At 40.5% G+C, this 17500-nt stretch overlaps 2 protein-coding genes across 3 annotated transcripts in view; one reads left to right on the top strand and one right to left on the bottom strand.

The window, feature by feature from the left end:
* shbg (sex hormone-binding globulin) overlaps positions 1–9103 on the top strand; it is a 19414-nt gene extending 10311 nt beyond the window's left edge. Inside the window, exons 3-8 of the mRNA XM_017484423.2 lie at positions 896–1085; positions 3733–3894; positions 3988–4147; positions 5418–5551; positions 6968–7151; positions 7978–9103. Coding sequence (XP_017339912.1) covers positions 896–1085; positions 3733–3894; positions 3988–4147; positions 5418–5551; positions 6968–7151; positions 7978–8141 — 994 coding nt within the window. The 3' untranslated portion in view covers positions 8142–9103. The remainder of the gene's footprint in view (positions 1–895; positions 1086–3732; positions 3895–3987; positions 4148–5417; positions 5552–6967; positions 7152–7977) is intronic.
* A 4402-nt stretch (positions 9104–13505) lies between these two features.
* Positions 13506–17500, bottom strand: part of LOC108274258 (transmembrane protein 150A) — a 16893-nt gene continuing 12898 nt past the window's right edge. For both annotated transcript variants that reach the window (XM_053684864.1, XM_017484317.3), the window contains exons 6-7: positions 15722–15899; positions 13506–14120 (exon numbers count right to left, since the gene is read on the bottom strand). In XM_053684864.1, the coding sequence (XP_053540839.1) occupies positions 13915–14120; positions 15722–15899 (384 nt within the window). In that variant the 3' untranslated portion in view covers positions 13506–13914. The remainder of the gene's footprint in view (positions 14121–15721; positions 15900–17500) is intronic.

Genomic DNA, 17500 nt, shown 5'->3' on the forward strand with positions numbered 1-17500 from the left:
CACACACACTCACATACACATTCATACACTACGGACACGCCAATCAGCCTACCGTGCATGTGTTTGGACTGGGGGAGGAAACCGGAGTACCCGGAGAAAACCCCCGCAGCACGGGGAGAACACGCACACTCCACACACACAGGGCAGTGGCAGGAATCAAACCCCCAATCCCGGAGGTGCTAGTTTTTTATTGTCTACTTGCGCCGTTTCACCAACCAAAGTAGTTCCAAACAAAACCGGAGCAGAACATTTCTTAGCAACATACAGTGCTGTTCCTCTGCCGAACGAATCTGCGTTTTTGAGTCAGTGACCGTCGCTCTCTTCTTCGTTCCTAAACGAACGCACGTTTTGAATGAATCGTTTGAAAGATGACTCACTCGCTCATTAAGACCGTTATTTGCTGCCACCAGCTGGTGGTTTTAGTTTAGTATTTAAAGCGTCTTTCCTTTTCTCTTACTATTCAAAACTGTACTCATTTTAAAACACTAAACTCATTGCATTATTTATACAGTTGTGATATATTGCTTAATAATAATAATAATAATAATAATAATAATAATAATAATAATAATAATAAAGTGTGTGTGTATTTGGTGTATTTCTGATTTTATAGTTAAGTCATAGCCATAAATTGTACAGTTAACAAAATGAATAAATAAAAAAGACTTCTGTAGAGAGGGATATGTTTACTTTAGTCCGTGAATCTGCGATCCGTGTCTCTTATTCCCATCATCGTGAAATTCGAAATGTCCGGGAAAAAAGTTCTCTGAAAAAGAGTGGGAACCCTGGCTACTGTCAGAGCTGCTGTTAGAGAAACGTAAAGGGAATTCAACAGCGCTGTGGTATAGCAGCATTCAACATCAGGTGATATTCCATGTCTTGGCTTCACCTGCAGCATCACCTCCAACTTTGAGTTTCGCACCCTCGATCCGGAGGGCATCATCTTCTACGGAGACACCAAAGAGGGCCAGGACTTTTTTGTGCTTTCTCTGCGTGATGGCATTCCTGAAGTGCAGATCAGAAAAGCGAATATGCTGGCCAGTGTGAAAGGAGGACCCAAACTGAACGACGGAGTTTGGCACAAGGTGAGAGTTTTCCTTAACGTCTACAACATCGGCGTCTTCTAATACATCATCTCGCAAGTAATCACTGCTAGAAACGAGCTGGAAATGGTTATATAATGAACACTTGATGTGGATGAAATGATAAATATGTCAATCTTCCACTGGTGATTTCTTAAAGCGCGTGTCACAATTATTGGCCCCCATTCAAATTCTCAAAGGAGGAACAGGATAAAATGAATCGTGCAGGGTGTAGGCGTGTAAAATCAGTACGTGAGTAATCTAGGAATTGTTGTCGGAGTGCACGTCAGGGGTTAAAACACTCAGAGTGTTCATCGAGGGTAGTTTATGATCAAGAAAAGGGAAAAAGAAATGACGGTCAAAACTAGGAAATGTTCTAAACAGGGCTAAATAATCAAGAACTAACACACAACATCTGTATTGTTCACCATAGGGTAATAATCAAACCTTTTGAGGGGGTTGGGGGGGTGTTGTGGGCAGAAAACAACACACACTTGAGCATATGGACCTTGTCACCATGGAAACCATGACAGTAAAAACGTCATGACGCTCTCTTATTCCTCATATCATAAGTGGATTATATGACACTCTGTTTTAGGTCATGGCAACCCATGAAACATCAGAAAACATTCGCAAAAAAATCAAGCAATTAATTTCAATAATAAATGAATAGCTTAATATGTTTTTAGAAACTTAATTTCACATAAATGTACGAATGTTTTTGACATTTGTAAAATTGCTAAACTTCATGTCGTAAAATGAACGGTTTACTTAAAACATAACTAAGAAAATCGCCAGGACAAAAACACAAAATGGCGACAAACAAAATGGCTTTCAGTCTGTTTGCTTTTCTTTCCAAATGGAAATTTTTTATCCTATTTTTGTTGCTTCTTGGCAAGCACTAAAATAGCAAATTACTTCACTTTTTATTTATTTAAAAGAAAACCGGCTGATTTTTAATTGTTTATACCACACGAAATCTAGAAAGCAAATTTTCACGAATCTAAATATTTGAATAAATAAAAAAAAAATAAATTAAATTAAATACCTGACTGAAGTCCATTTCAGTGTGAAAAGAGTCGACCTGGACGTACAGTAGACTTCTCTACAGACTGTCCTCTGGTTAAAATATGTCCCCTGGAATTCTGTTTTCATAACCAGTACGATTAAAAAAGGGATCAACATATGCAGAAATAGTGTTGTTTGTTAAGACAGAACAATACATTTTTGTAGGTTAAATAAAATGACAGATGATGGTAAATAAGGCTTCCTTTCTCTTATCTGTTTCATGTAAAGACAAAGAGCTATACATTATGATTTGATATAATCCTAAACATAAATCCTGCAGTATTTCTTTATAAAAGATCGTGTGTGTTGTGTTATGAAGGGCTGAAGTAGGAACAAATACCAACTAACTTTATCAAGAAATATTAAATATTTACATAAAATCTCCAAGGACCAAGTTTACATAATGGAAAATGGTCATAAATTGTTAAAAAAAAAAAAAAAAAAAAAAAGTGATGGTGATATACAGTACGTGATGATACGGGTCTGCTCTACTTCCAGATCCTCAGGGATAAATGAACTATGTCAAGCTTCAAGGAACTGCAGAGGAACATCTAGCTGTCTCTGATGAGCAGTTCGATTCGAGTCCTACGTATTTGGATCGTCTAAACCAAATATGACGCAAAAGTTTCCCCTGGGCTCGCACAAAAACGTAGTTTCCCACACCACAGAGCTGAGCCTTTATAATTTCCAGTGCAGTTCCCAATCATGTGTGAACCGGTGAGACGAGACAGATGATGAGCACTCGGTGTGCGCGCTCGGCTTGAGGTTTACTCAAATCCAAAATCCAAATGTCTTAGACAAGCAGTCTGTAGCATGGATCAGTACACTGGGATTCGTGATCATTCAAACAGCTACGGCAAGGGTCCAAACCAGGAAACAGAATGAACTATGGAAAAAAAAACGAAAATACTGAATAAATCATACTAAATTGTTTCGGAAATTAAAACAAAATCTAAGATAAAACAAAGGCAACCCGAGTAAACACACGATACTGTTTTTAAATGATTCGAGACACAACCAGGCCTGATTACTGCAGACCCTGTTCAATCACATCAACACTTAAATAGAACTTTTTCAGCAGCAGGAAGTTGGGTAAAAGGTCTTACTCAGTGACGCACTACGCCAAAGAAATTCCAGAAATGATGAGGCAGAAGGTGATTGAAAGACATCAGTCTGGGAAGGGTTAGAAAGATATTTCAGAGGCTCTGGGACTCCAAAGAAGCACAGCGAGAGCCGTCATCTCCGAATGGAAAAACTCGGCACAGTAGTGGGTGTTTCTCGCAACCGTTCTCCACTTCCTTGCACGCAGGAGCTAAGACGTGAAAAACGGGAAGCGGGGTTAGGACACAACCGGGTACAGTTATAAAGAATGAGCTAAGACCTAACAACTAAAACCAAACAGCCAGGAAGATGGTCGAATTGCCAGGGGTGCCGATAATTACGACACGGTTCTTTGTTTCTTTGTTTTACTAGAGTGCATTCTGTAAAATGTCTGTTGTGTGTCACATTGGTTAAAACCTTGTGTACTATTTACATTTGAATCTCTTTTTTGAACGGACGTCTTTCCCCTTCGTGTTGTCAGCTGGAGCTGCGCAGCGAGGGGAAGTACGTGGTGGTGGAAATCAACGATAAGGCGGAGCTGGTGGTGGGGATGGAGTCGGATCAGACGGAGGACGTGCTGACAGGGAAGATACGCCTGGCTCTCGGAGGGATGCTGGTGGATAAGAAGAGGCTCCTGCATCCTGTCAGTCAGGCGACGTTACATATTGTATTCTCTTCTAGTGCTTATTATGGTGTAAGTGTAAGGTGAGCTCATCTCTCGCTCCTGCTCTCTCAGTTTAACCCTGAGATGGATGCGTGCGTACGGGCAGGAAACTGGCTGAACCTGAGCTCTCTCTGGGACGTAGAGCCGAGCTGGAAACCATCGCCTTGCTTTCTGGAGATCAAGAAAGGCAGCTACTTTCCTGGAAGTGGATTAGCTCTGTTTAACACGTCTGGTGGGTGTTTGATGCTGCAGTTCTTATTTATACAGCAGCTTTCATGCATTTAAAATATTTAAAATACAGCTCAAAGTGATTAAAAGTGTAACTTACGTCCAAATCAACTGTGAAACATCATTAACCCTTTATTGCATGGTGTACATAAGGCAGTAATTATTTTTTTCCTCCAACAGTTTGATCATACAACAATCATACAAAAGGAATATTGTTTCCTGTGTCACTGGAAAAGGGGGGCTTGAAATTTGATATAACAAAAAATGCCATGTCACATGACCAGGAAGTGCTGCTTACACTTCCTTTTCTGTAATCACATGGCATGGTGAAGGTCATCTGAAGGTCAGGTGAAGTGGTCTCAAAATGTAATACGTTTTTCAATAAGGCAATTCTACTTCAAGGAGAAGTCGATGTATTTTTAGTATTTTGTTAAATCGCCATATGTGACGAGATGCGATAACGGAACTGTGTTACGTGCGTTCCTGACCTAAAACAGGCCTACAGAGCAAAACAAAAACACACTCGGGCGTCTCGAGTAGTATATTTACATTTTTTCACATTCAAAGTGAGGAAAAATTGGTGTAAGGTACTGCACACAAAACATGTTTGGATCTAATTTTTGTGTGTATTTTGAGCGAGTAAAAAGCATACACATAGGGTTATTTATTTATTTATTTATTTATTTATTTATTTGCACCTGTACTTTTACATATACCGACTGAGATAACTTTTACATGCTGACGTATAGTCTGGAGAGTGTAGTAATTGGAATTTGTATTCTCACACATTTTGTGTTATTTTTGACTATATGATACTGTCCATATGGCAACGATTTACCGACTTTTTTTTCTTTTTCTTTTTTTTCTTAAAAAAAGATAGATTTGTAAGAAAAAAATTGTATAATTTGAACTAATCCAAGTGATAATAATCCATTAAATCTGAGACATCTTTGAGACATCTCACTTGGTTCCTTATAGCGCTTCTTTTTGAAGTTAAAATGAGAATCACGGTGTAAAGAGTTTTTTTTAGGTTGTTATTAAAATAAAACACGTTTTTTTTTATTATTATTATTAAACAGTAGATCACATTCAGAAAGGGAGATGCAAACTTTTGTACTGATATAATTTAGAAACTTTCATGTGTGGTTTTGTTGTTGTTGTTGTTGTTGTTGTTGTTGTTGCAGTTACACATTGTTTTTTTTGAAATCCCGTTGACTCCTGGTTGTCATAGAGAGTTGCGTTGCTAATAATAATTGCTCTCTGTATTGCCGCAGATCTTCCTGGAGTGGAAGCAGAAGAGAAAGGAATCACGATCGAGGTGTATGGATCTTGGCGTGGGACACTGCTGAGTCTTCAGAGCCTCAGTTTTCAGTACATCTTGCCCGGGGTTAAGGGAAAGGAGAGCAGGGTATGAACACAGCAAACGATATAATAAATCATATAACTTTTAGAAAAAAATGTCAATTAGAAGCTGGAGCGATACAGGAGATTCTTCATATCCAGGGACGGATTAGGAAGGAACCTAAGCAGGAACTTCCCTCCCTGCGTCGCTACGCATTCTATTACGTTAAGTCCGTTCAGGGGCACCGTGAACAGTTTTGAAGGAGGCATGCAAGACAGAATTATTGGCCCCAGTCCCAGAGTCTCACACAATGATACAGTATTGCCTTTTTACGGTGGTATGATAAACACTCCCACCATTACGTACATACATTTCATACGTGGCAGCAATTTTCCTTCCTATTTTGAAGAAGACATCACATTCAGGAAGGCAGTAAATATAAAGAAATATTTTTTACCTGGGGATTTTACCTGGGGAGGTTACCTGGGGATTTTACCTGGGGAGGTTACCTGGGGATTTTACCGGGGGACTTTACCTGGGGAAGTTACCTGGGGACGTTACCTGGGCAAGGCCAGTTTTGCATCATGATTGAGCAACACCTCGACATTTATATTCTCTGCTTCTTCGGATGTTGTTCCTCACTTTCATCAGCGACACTGCTGGTGGGCATGCTTCACTCTCACGGACCGCTGGTATACGTTGCATCTTAGCGCCTCCCTCTTGCTAGCCTGTACCGTAGTCCGCTGGTGCTGAAGGTGACTTGATTATTGCTATTGATTATCTGTGGTCCGGCCTCACTTCTAGAATCCTCACTGATGTCCTCACCATCAGTATCTCTACTCTTTCACTGTCTGTCACTGGAATCATCACAACCGATATTCTGTTTATTCTGATTGGTAAAGACCTCATTTGTAGGGTCTTTTAATTTTTCATTCTTTTTACCTTAATCATTATTTTTTTTACGTTTTCGCTTTCAGGCACTCGACAACGTCCTCTCTCCATCCGACATGTTCTTGTTCGCGTGACAGGACAGCGAGTTACCTTTCACTTATGAGTTTCCATAATTTACACATTTTCATTTTATTTGACTAGACTATTAATGGATACAATGTGTTAGTGGATATAAAATAAAAATTTAAAAAAAAAAAACAATTAAAAAAAAAAAAAGATCCCAGTGTGGTGATTTGGGCCTCGTGGCGGGTCCATATGCCCGGCATACTCGGCATCCCACACAATATCACATCTACATCCATTACCTGTTTGTCCTTGATTCTATGATTAAACATTGTGCAAATTTGCATATTTACATTCATAACGTATTACACGTGGCTATAATGTAATGCAAATATTTATCTTTCTTTATAGAAAGTCTTGCCCTGTTATACCGTATTAAATAATTCACAGTAGACGGAATAATTTGTGCTTCATTAGGAGTTGAATGACTGCGTGAGCAAAGAATAAAACCGGTTTGCTGTATTCCAGGCTCTCACCGTGGAGCTGACGGAAGAATCCGGCTCGAGCAACACTGCTGAGTCCACCAAGCTGACTCTGACCTTACTGAAGCATTCCCTGGTGTTAAACGGCGAGACAGAGCTGGAGAACAAGAGCATCGACTTCCTCTCGAGTTGGACGGAGGGGATGAGCTTAGCGTTCGGTGGAGTGCCGGGTAAAGCTACTGCTACCGTACATTTAATAGGAATTTACATCCATATAATATACCAGTGCCACTTAATCCTAAAGTGTCTGTAGTCCTTTGCTTTTCTGTCAGCTCCAGAATTATTTACACCCCTCATTAAAATGAACAAATGAAATTCACTTTATTTACAACTAAGTCGATATTTCTGGTCTCTGAGAAACATGGTCATTTCGGTGTAAAAGCATTAAAAATTCATTCAAAGTGTCAAAGATGAATAGATAGGAACAAATACACTGTATCAAACTAGAAATAAATAATAATATATCATTAAGACCTTCCGATCAAATATTGTGTCTAAAATAAATTCTCTCCACAAAAAAAAAACAACAACAACATGTTTTAAAGATAATAAATAAAAATGATTGGCACCCGAGAGAACATTCTAAATAAGAAATTGTTATACTTAAAAAAAAAAAAAAAAAGAAAAAAAAAAAAAGAACACACAAAACACAGAAACAGATTGTTGACGTAAGCAAGTCAGTTAAATGTATAAATAGTAAACGTGGGGGCGCTATTAATTTTGAAACGAGTACTTTGCGGTGAACAAATGCATTAATTAATATGAAAATGGTAGTTTTACATTATAAAATTATATATATATATATATATGTGTGTGTGTGTGTGTGTGTGTGTAAATTCTTTTATAGTTTATTTTTGTCTCGTTTTCATGAGGAGATTGTTTTGGGAAGCATAATGATTAATATTACAAGAAAAATGATACTAATACGAATATAATACTCTTGTGCTTGTGAGTGTTTTGTATGATTTGACACTTTACTGTAAACGTTTTTTGCAGGTGAGACTGAGGACTCGACGGACGCGCACCACCTCCAGGGCTGTTTGGAAAGGATTCTCATTCAGGGTCAAGACATCGATCTCGATCAGGCTTTCTTCAAGCACGTGTCGATCTCATCGCACAGTTGTCCCGGAAAAGCAGTGAACGAACTCACGGACAGTTAGTACAATCGTTTTTATCACAGAAAGGGGCGTGGCCACATTTCCACCAACCAGCTTCCACCAAACAAATAAACTAACGATGATTTAAATCATCATTACAGCTTGACCAAATCATTTCAGTATTATATCATTACAGTAGATGGTGCCACCCCGAAGTGACATGCTGACCCACTGTTGCCAGCCCATGTCCAAAAACCTGGACTCATGATTAACAGCCCAGTGAACAATTTAGTTCTTCAGATCATAGTAATGAAGTAAATAACCTTCTAACTAACAATTATAATAGTCCTGTAACAATACCACTGATACACAGATCAGCCATAACATTAAAACCACCTGCCTAATATCGTGTACGTCCTCCTTGTGCCATCAAAGCAGCTCTGACACGTCAAGACGTGGACTCCACAAGACCTCTGAAGGTGTGATGTGATGTATCTGGCACCAAGACGTTAGCAGCAGATCCTTTAAGTCGTGTAAGTTGTGAAGTGTCGCCTCCATGGACCGGACTTGTTTGTCCTTCCTTGGAGCACTTTTGGTCGGTACTGTCATTCACTGCATACCGGGAAAACCCCACAAGACCTGGCGTTTTAGAGACACTCTGACCCAGTCGTCTACCCATCACAATTTTGTCCCTTGTCAACGTCGATCAGATTCTTACGATTTGCTTCCAACACATCGACTTTGAGAACGGACTGTTCACTCACTGCTTACTAAATTCCAGCACTGTAACGAGTCAGTGGTTCACCTGTCAGTGGTTTTAATATTATGGCTGATAGGTGTTTATTCGTCCTCATAAAGGAAAATTGTTGAGAAACTCTGGAGAAATCCCAGGAAGTTCACCTGCCTTGATGTTTTGTGCTTTCTTTCTATTGTGTTCATTCATACTCTAGTCAGTTCATGCAAGGTTGAAAGACAATTAATGAGTGTTTTCTAACAAAATATAATTAAACATGCCACTTTACTCAGCTCGTCTAAAGGTTTCTGTGTTGCACATTTAAGATCTATGTTTATAAATTTTAGCCAATAGTATCACAAGATCTATATTATTTGAATTGTTTAGATTTTGTACCTAAAAATCATATTTGACAACAAATAGATCGACAGAACAATAATAAGTATGGCTGTCGTCAAGAACACCACTGTCGAGTCCAAGACCGGGACTACCTTAGATCGAGTCAAAACCAGGACTACCTGAGTTCGAGTCAAGACCAGGACTACCTGAGATCGAGTCAAGACCAGGACTACCTGAGATCAAGTCCAAGACCGGGACTGCCTGAGATCGAGTCAAGACCGGGACTACCTGAGATCGAGTCAAAACCGGGACTACCTGAGATCGAGTCAAGACCAGGACTACCTGAGTTCGAGTCAAGACCAGGACTACCTGAGTTCGAGTCAAGACCAGGACTACCTGAGTTCGAGTCAAGACCAGGACTACCTGAGATCGAGTCAAGACCAGGACTACCTGAGTTCGAGTCAAGACCAGGACTGCCTGAGATCGAGTCAAGACCAGGACTACCTGACATCAAGTCCAAGACCGGGACTACCTGAGATCGAGTCAAGACCGGGACTACCTGAGATCGAGTCAAGACCGGGACTACCTGAGATCGAGTCAAAACCAGGACTACCTGAGATCGAGTCAAGACCAGGACTACCTGAGATCGAGTCCAAGACGAGGACTACCTGAGGTCAAGTCCAAGAACAGGACTACCTGAGATCAAATCCAAGGCCAGGACTACCTGAGATCAAGTTAAAACCAGGACTACCTGAGATCGAGTCCAAGACCAACAAGTCAAGAGTCCACTAGCAGAAATAGTAGACCACCCAGGTACATCTAGAATACTCGTTTCAACATACTACGATTTGGGACACACTAATTCTCATCTCGAATACTATTTAGTACAGATAGTGTACCAATTGGGACACAGGGCTAGTCTTAAGGGGGTCAAATGCAAATTAAAGTAAAGATCGTGAGCATCAAATCCTTTTCGAGAGCAAGCTTTCACTTCATCTAGTTGGCTTCATGTGTGTATTGCACCAATGATTAATCTGTTTGGCTTCTTGTCAAACTTCTTGCGAAAAGAAAAGACAACACAAACATCAACTTTCAGTTGAAACAACGCTCGAGACCGAAACAAAGTCCAAATACAAATGTAAAGTCAATACAGAAGACATTTTAAGACCAGACTCGAGTCCTCCAGCCCTTATATTACGACCTACTTTAATGGCATTGTACCTGATGTAGACAACTCTGGAGGTGACTATGATTCTGATTCCAGTGAATATGAATCAGTTGAGTCGATTCTGCACAGCAATTCTCGAAAGACAGGAAAATAAACAGTGCAATATTAATATTAATTAAATATACATTTAATACAGCTTCTAACTGCGGTTTTAAACTGAACTACTTCAAATATATTTGATTCAAATAATCAAATATCTTTTTCAAGGCATTTTTGGTCATAAACTGATCGGTCCTTGACGTCTGGTTTTTGGTTTTTGGTGTTAGTAGTGTTTTTTCACTCGTCATCTCCAGACTAACAATATTTCCTAATAACGTCATTGTGTGGAACCGATGCCAAAGCTTCAGGGTTGACTCTCAAATCCCACCGATGCCAAAGCTTCAGGGTCAACTCTCAAATCCCAAAACCCTGGAATCAAATCAAAAAGTATTGGCTCTTTTTTAGATCCAATTCTAGTCCTATCCATTGCACACACACATTCACACACTATAGACACTTTCGGACATGCCAATCAGCCTACAATGCATGTCTTTGGACTGCAGTAGGAAACTGGAGCAACCAGGAGAAACCCTGAAACATGGGGAGAACATGCAAACTCTGCACACACAGGGCCACGGCAGGAATCGACCCCCCAACCTTGGGTGAACGTTCTAACCACTAGGCCACTGTGCGCCCTTTGTCATCACAATTGTTTATCCATATTGATGGAAGAGCTAGACTGTATATTTTTAATGCTTATATCTTCAAAATTCAAATGTATTAAATTGACATTATTCTGGAGCGCACTAGCTTATAGATAATCTTAAGGCTAACATATTCATACTAAAAGCCACAAAACGTCCATTTTGATTTCATGGGGACTTTAAAGCCGTGTTTCATCGGGGTCTGCACGCGACATCCTCACGGAGATGGCCTGCCACGATGACCAACTGTCAGTAGAGTCACTCATCGATCTCACCACCCGTCTAGACCACCTGTTCCACAATCATTAACCCAACGAGGAAGGTAGCAGCCCATCTGAACCTGGGGCACACCAAGCTTAATGACAAGGGAATGACAGATGCCGCTGGGAACACCGTTGTTTCTATTGAGCCTGAGCTGAACACTTCATTGGGCAATGCCTCCTCCGCTCCAAGCCTGCTGCCAAACCTGGTTTGGCCTATTATCTCACCAATCACTCACGCTACAAGTCTTGTTCCAACACTTAGATGTGGTCTCTTTTCTGGAAGCGCTAAATGATTCAGGATCAGCTGGCAACCGCATCGAACCGGAGACCATGAACATCCCGACTCAGCCCCCACAGCAGCTACGAAGGACGCAAGCAGTTCATGTGAGGAAACCCACCAACATCCCAGTGTTGAAGCTGTTCTGTACTGAGGAACAGGCTGAAATTACTCCAAGCCGATGTGCAGACCTGATCAACAGTTACCCCAAACGTTTATCTGCAGTTATTACTGCACAAGGAGCTCACACCAGAGCTTCACATACTTTTGCTACTCACAGATATGTAATATTGGCTCATTTTCCTCAATAAATAAATGACCAAATAGGATATTTTCGTCCGAATTCTTTAATCGGGTTCTCCTTGTTCTACTTTTAGGACTTGCGTAAAAAGTCTGGTGATGTTTTAGGTCGTATTTATGCAGAAATGTAGACAATTCTAAAGGGTGCACAAACTTTCAAGCACCACTGTATGCTATCTAAACTGAAAGGCAATCAAATTCGTCATCCACCTCTACATTTCTAACCTGATCTACTTAAAAACAGACAGAATTTAAAGAATAATAAGTTTATAACGGGAAACGACTTCTCAGTTTGATTCGCCGCATCATCCACATCAGTCTCCGTCTCATCACCTGAGGTAAAAGTCGCTTACTGTGTTTAAACATGAGCCTCATCATCGTGTCTTCAGCCACTGGTCTCTGTTCACACTAACATCCATGTGGAAAATAACTGCTCTGCTGACTCAGTTTCTTCTCATTAATGTCTTTTTATTCGGTCGTTTTATTCGGTCATTCGCCTAAGTGTTCTCTTCTGTGTTTTGATGACGTGAACGACAATTTTGACAACCACTATCTTATTACAAACTGGAATGATTAGGTTTATTTATTGCTGACTTCACTTCCTGTCAGAAACATGCTTTTACAAACCAGGAACTCTATGAACCCTGATGTGTAGGTGTGTCGGTAGCAAAAAAAGAAGGCAGGGCAGCCGCCAACATACAGTAAATGTGACGTCTACATAAGGTGGAGAGATTTAAGCAATAGTCTTGAATTGCTCTCTCTTTCTGTCGAGCCACATATGATTTTATGGAGATGCCAGTGATCCTGACCCTTTCTGCTCTCTGGACCTGCCTGATCCATTTCGATGCCCTACCTCTGGCTTTAGCTCTCATTAACTGGAGGCTACAGCCTGGAGATCGCTGAGGACGGTACCGCTTGAAATATCATGGAAATGGTTTTGGACCTCAATTCCACATGGACGTTCTCGCTGTGGTTGCTGGGACTACGGTTGCCTTAGCGATGGCCTTGGGAGTGCAATTACCACATATAGTTTTACACTCAGGTCTCCTTTAGTGAACAGTGGACTAGTTCAACAAACAGACTTCATATTAAACCATAATGACCTTTCTTTTACTCTCACACTCTCCGTCATTCCCCAGATGACGACGGGTTCCCTTCTGAGTCCGGTTCCTCTCAAGGTTTCTTCCTCGTATCATCTCAGGGAGTTTTTCCCTCACCACCGTCTCACTCAATAGGGATAAATTCACACGCTTAAAATCTCTATCCTGTGTTTATATGTTTCTGTAAAGCTGCTTTGAGACAGCGTGCACTGTTAAAAGCGCTACACAAATACAATGGAATTGAAGTGAATGTTAACTGTTCAAAGTAAAGCTAAATAAATATCTTGTCATTGATGATACAAAAAAAGTTCTCTCACGGCGTCCATTTTCCCATCTAAAACCACTTGAATACACGCCATGTCGTAATCACCACCTCTGAACTCGTATGCACGAATTTCTGAGGAGAACTTGAAGGCAGCATGTGTACCGTTAGGTTTGTTAAACCAGCTCCTTAGACAACATCTTTACAGACACTGGGGTAAGGTTAGAAAGTAAATACAAATATTTCCAGATGAAATATATATTTAGTTACATAAAGATGTACAGTACGCTACAGGCAGGAAGAACTTCAGACGGGTTTTCCCGGAACACCAGATTACACGTTTATCGTCCACACTGGATATTACACAAAACAGTTGCGTAAAGAATATGATACATAACATCCTATATCAAAACTCAAGAATTCAGTATTTTCATACAGATATATGCTGCACTTTATCATCGACCCAAGACTTCAGTTCTCCAGATCTACCAGGGAATAAACTGCACCATCACGCCAGTCCAGTCCAAGAAGAGTTTAACAGAAACGCAGCCGATCATCTACACAGTTTATTCATCAACCTTCAGCTCTCGCTGGCGTCTCCTGTTGGACAAATCGATCTAATCCGAGTCGGAAACTCGGATCAGGCGGCGATTAAGCCCTCTCTTGTTTACACTCATTCTGAGAAAGATCTTGTTGCTGTCCTCTCTGGATCAGAACCACCAAAGTGTGTGAAGACACCAAGCGAAACTCGACGAAAAACGTGCCGTAGAAAAGCAACACGGCGATGACGAAGATCCACTCGCACACAGCGGCGGAGTGCTGCAGGGTAAAACTGTCCTGCGGGAAGAACACGCCACCTGGAGTACAGGAGGTTAAGGATCATCCATCAGCTCCATATAGAGAACATCAGAGCTTTAACTGGAACAGGAATGTCACAGAAAACAGAGAGGTATGATACAAATAATTCTGACTACACTGAATAACACATTGACTTTATAAATAACAAGGCATGGGGTATTTTATAATCTGCAAAAAATTTATTTACCCCCTTATCCAAGCAGATAAACACTAAAGCTATCCACTTTATATTGGGAAAACAGACAAACAATAATGAATCAACACCTTCGGACCAATCAGAATCCAGAATTCAACAGCGACGTGGTGTAAATGTAGCTCTTTAAATGCCTCGCATTTGGAACGTGGTGATATCGTCTTAAAAATCACTGTACATAGATAATTGCATTATATATACAACCTCGGTTCCAAAAAATTTGGGACACAGTGTGAAATGGAAATAAAAACAGAGCGCAATGATTTGTACGTGTTGTAAAACCCAGACGTTATTCACCATAGAACATAGACGACATATCGAATGTTTAAAGTGAGGAAATGTACCGTTTTATGAAATAAAATAAGGCAATTTCGAATTTCATGGGCGCAACACGTTTCAAAAAAGTTGGGACGGGGGACAACAAAAGGCTGGAAAAGTAAGTGTTGGTAAAAAGATACAGCTGGGAACAGGTTACAGCTGATACAGCTGGTTAATTGGGAACAGGTGAGTAAGATGACTGGGTATAAAAAGAGGATCTTAGTGAGGCGGAGTCTCTCAGAAGTAAAGATGGGATTGTTCTCTAATTCAGTCTGTATGGCTTTTTGCTGAGTTTTTTTTTTTGTGTGTGTGTGTGTGTGTGTGTGTGTGTGTGTGTGTGTGTGTGTGTGTGTGTGTGTGTGTGTGTGTGATTGCTGCTTCCAAAAACGTTTGATTTTGCTGTGTCAAAGTTTTTTGTATTTTTTTTAGTAGTGGAAAACTACTCGAATTGGCGAAATCGCAATCGCACGGAATCGCATCTTTCGCAGTGATGTTTGTTGGATAAATGAGACATTTTAGCTGTACTCATGTTCGATGCACGTGAGTCGAAGAGGGTTAGGGTTAGGGTTCATGTGATGAAGTCACATGACACGTCTCGGCCTTTTGCTTTGCTTGATTTTGCGATCGTTTCTGCGATGTTCTTAGTTAATAACTAAGAAAATGCCCAAACACCCTTTGGTGTCTGGTTCAAGTTGTTTTAATCCACATTATATCATTTATTAATGAATAAAACAATGAGTGTCCATAATGACTTTGGAAAGGTAAGCTGAGCTGCTCAAAAATGCTCAAGTAGAGCTTCTTAGATATTTATTCAGTGCTTATGAGAGTTAAAAAGTTTCTTTTAAAAAGGTCGATTTGCTTTATTTACTTTATAAAGCGTCTCACAACAGCTTATGAATACTAATATAAGCATACGCTCATGAATATGTTACTTATACATATGATATTGTTACTGTAAAGAGATAGAGAAAAAAAACACTGAGATGGGTTTCCAGCCAACAGAGGGAGCTAGAAAACATAAAAGTGCTTCAATGCTACTGTAGATACACACACACACACACACACACACACACACACAGTAAAGGATACAAAGAAGGAGTGTGATCAGGGCGAGCAGGGTGAGCGTCAGGCGGAGGTGGGCGGTTCGGCAGTGTGTGTGTGTTTTTGCCAGACGGTAAGTCAGTATCGTCTGTACACACACGAACAGCAGACTGGTTGGGAAGGCCAAAATCGCTCCCACGTAGTGTAGCACCTTAGCAAAGTCCACCTGCAACACACACACACACACACACACACACACACACACACACACACAAGAAACCTTTCCATAAACACAAATGTACATCTACTTGCATTTTATTAAACAAAAGACCGTATTAACACAATCTAGGGTCAAAAAGAAACTTCCAACTTCCAGAAGAATCCGCTTCAATCTCTGGGAGGCGGGGCCTACGAGGAGGCGGAGTCGTATCAAACTGCACCGTGTGGGGAAAAAAGTGATCCTCCAAGATGGCCGCCCCTTTAACATTGTACTGTTCAGTTCTGCGGTGAAGTTTAGTTGATGTGTAAAGAAGGTAGGAAGTCCGATTGGTCCTAAACCACATCTGCACAACATTAAACACTGAACAGCTGGACGTGGCTTGAGGCTGAAATCTCCAGAAAGTTTCAGTGCAAGACTAAAGTAGCAAACGACAGAAAGCAGAGACATGCTGTGTTTCACATGCTGTTTCATAAATGAGCGAAATGATTTCAGACACTGTCCGAAATCTGACCCGCAAACCAGTTCACTGTGGCTTTATTTTATAATCGAGGACTTGTTAACGTCTGGTGCGTGGAGGAAGAGGGATCTGTGCACTGCTGTTGTTCCGTTCCGTTTCTTTTTTTTAGTCTGTGAAAGAGAAACTTATTTTTTTTCTTTTGATTTGCTTTTTTTTTTTTTTAAACCCTAAGGTACACACACTTAGGTTCACTCTTTCACTGTTTAAATAAACATCCCAAGCCAGATGTGTTCCTGAGATTAAAGGAAACGAGAGAGAAGAAGGAGGGACGAGTTTGGAGCGGCTACACAGCAACCAGAACCAGCAGGAGTCCAAACCATGGAGAGGAACAGGGGACAGGCTCTGATTTCACAGAACAGTGAGAGGAAATGTACAAGCTGTACTGGGAACATTAGCCGTGTCGTCATTTTATTCACAGCAGTAAAGTGTATCCGATCTGCAGAACAGGTGGAGGCAGAATTTAGGCTCTTTGGAATTGATTCCATTTTCTAGATTTGCTTTCGCTCTTTTTTGATTTGCTTTCTCTCTTTAGGTTTGCTTTCGCTCTTTTTTTTTAATTATTTGCTTTTGTCACGTTACAAAGATGGATACGGAAGCAAGCGCAGATTCTTAAACATTTAATAACCGACAAACATACGAAACGCTCTACAACAAGGAAACAAAACACTGTGGCAAAGACAAAATACGGCAGCATGGACAAAGGTATAGTGAGACGATAACGCGAAAGTGTGCATTGCAACCTGTGACTATATACAAGAGTGCTAATTACCAGGAACGTGAATGAGGTGCAGGTGGTCATGTGACAATGAGGCAGTGGCTGTTGGGAACTGTAGTTCAGAGTTCCCGTACTGATTTCATGACAGCTTTCTCTCTCCAGGTCTCCTTTTGCTCTCTTGATTTCCGTTCGCTCTTGAGGTTTGCTTTCACTCTTTTTTTGACTTGCTTGCAATCTGTAGATTAGCTTTTGGAACAAAAGCCAGTGCTATTTAAAAAATCCCATCTTGAACTGTTCTACTGACGATAAATTTGTTAACCTAACAGGTGTGAGAGTTTAATAATCTGAACGTGGTGCTCAGATTTTATGTTAAAA

Source organism: Ictalurus punctatus, chromosome 13 (assembly GCF_001660625.3).
Source record: "Ictalurus punctatus breed USDA103 chromosome 13, Coco_2.0, whole genome shotgun sequence".
Classification (NCBI taxonomy): Eukaryota; Metazoa; Chordata; class Actinopteri; order Siluriformes; family Ictaluridae; genus Ictalurus; species Ictalurus punctatus.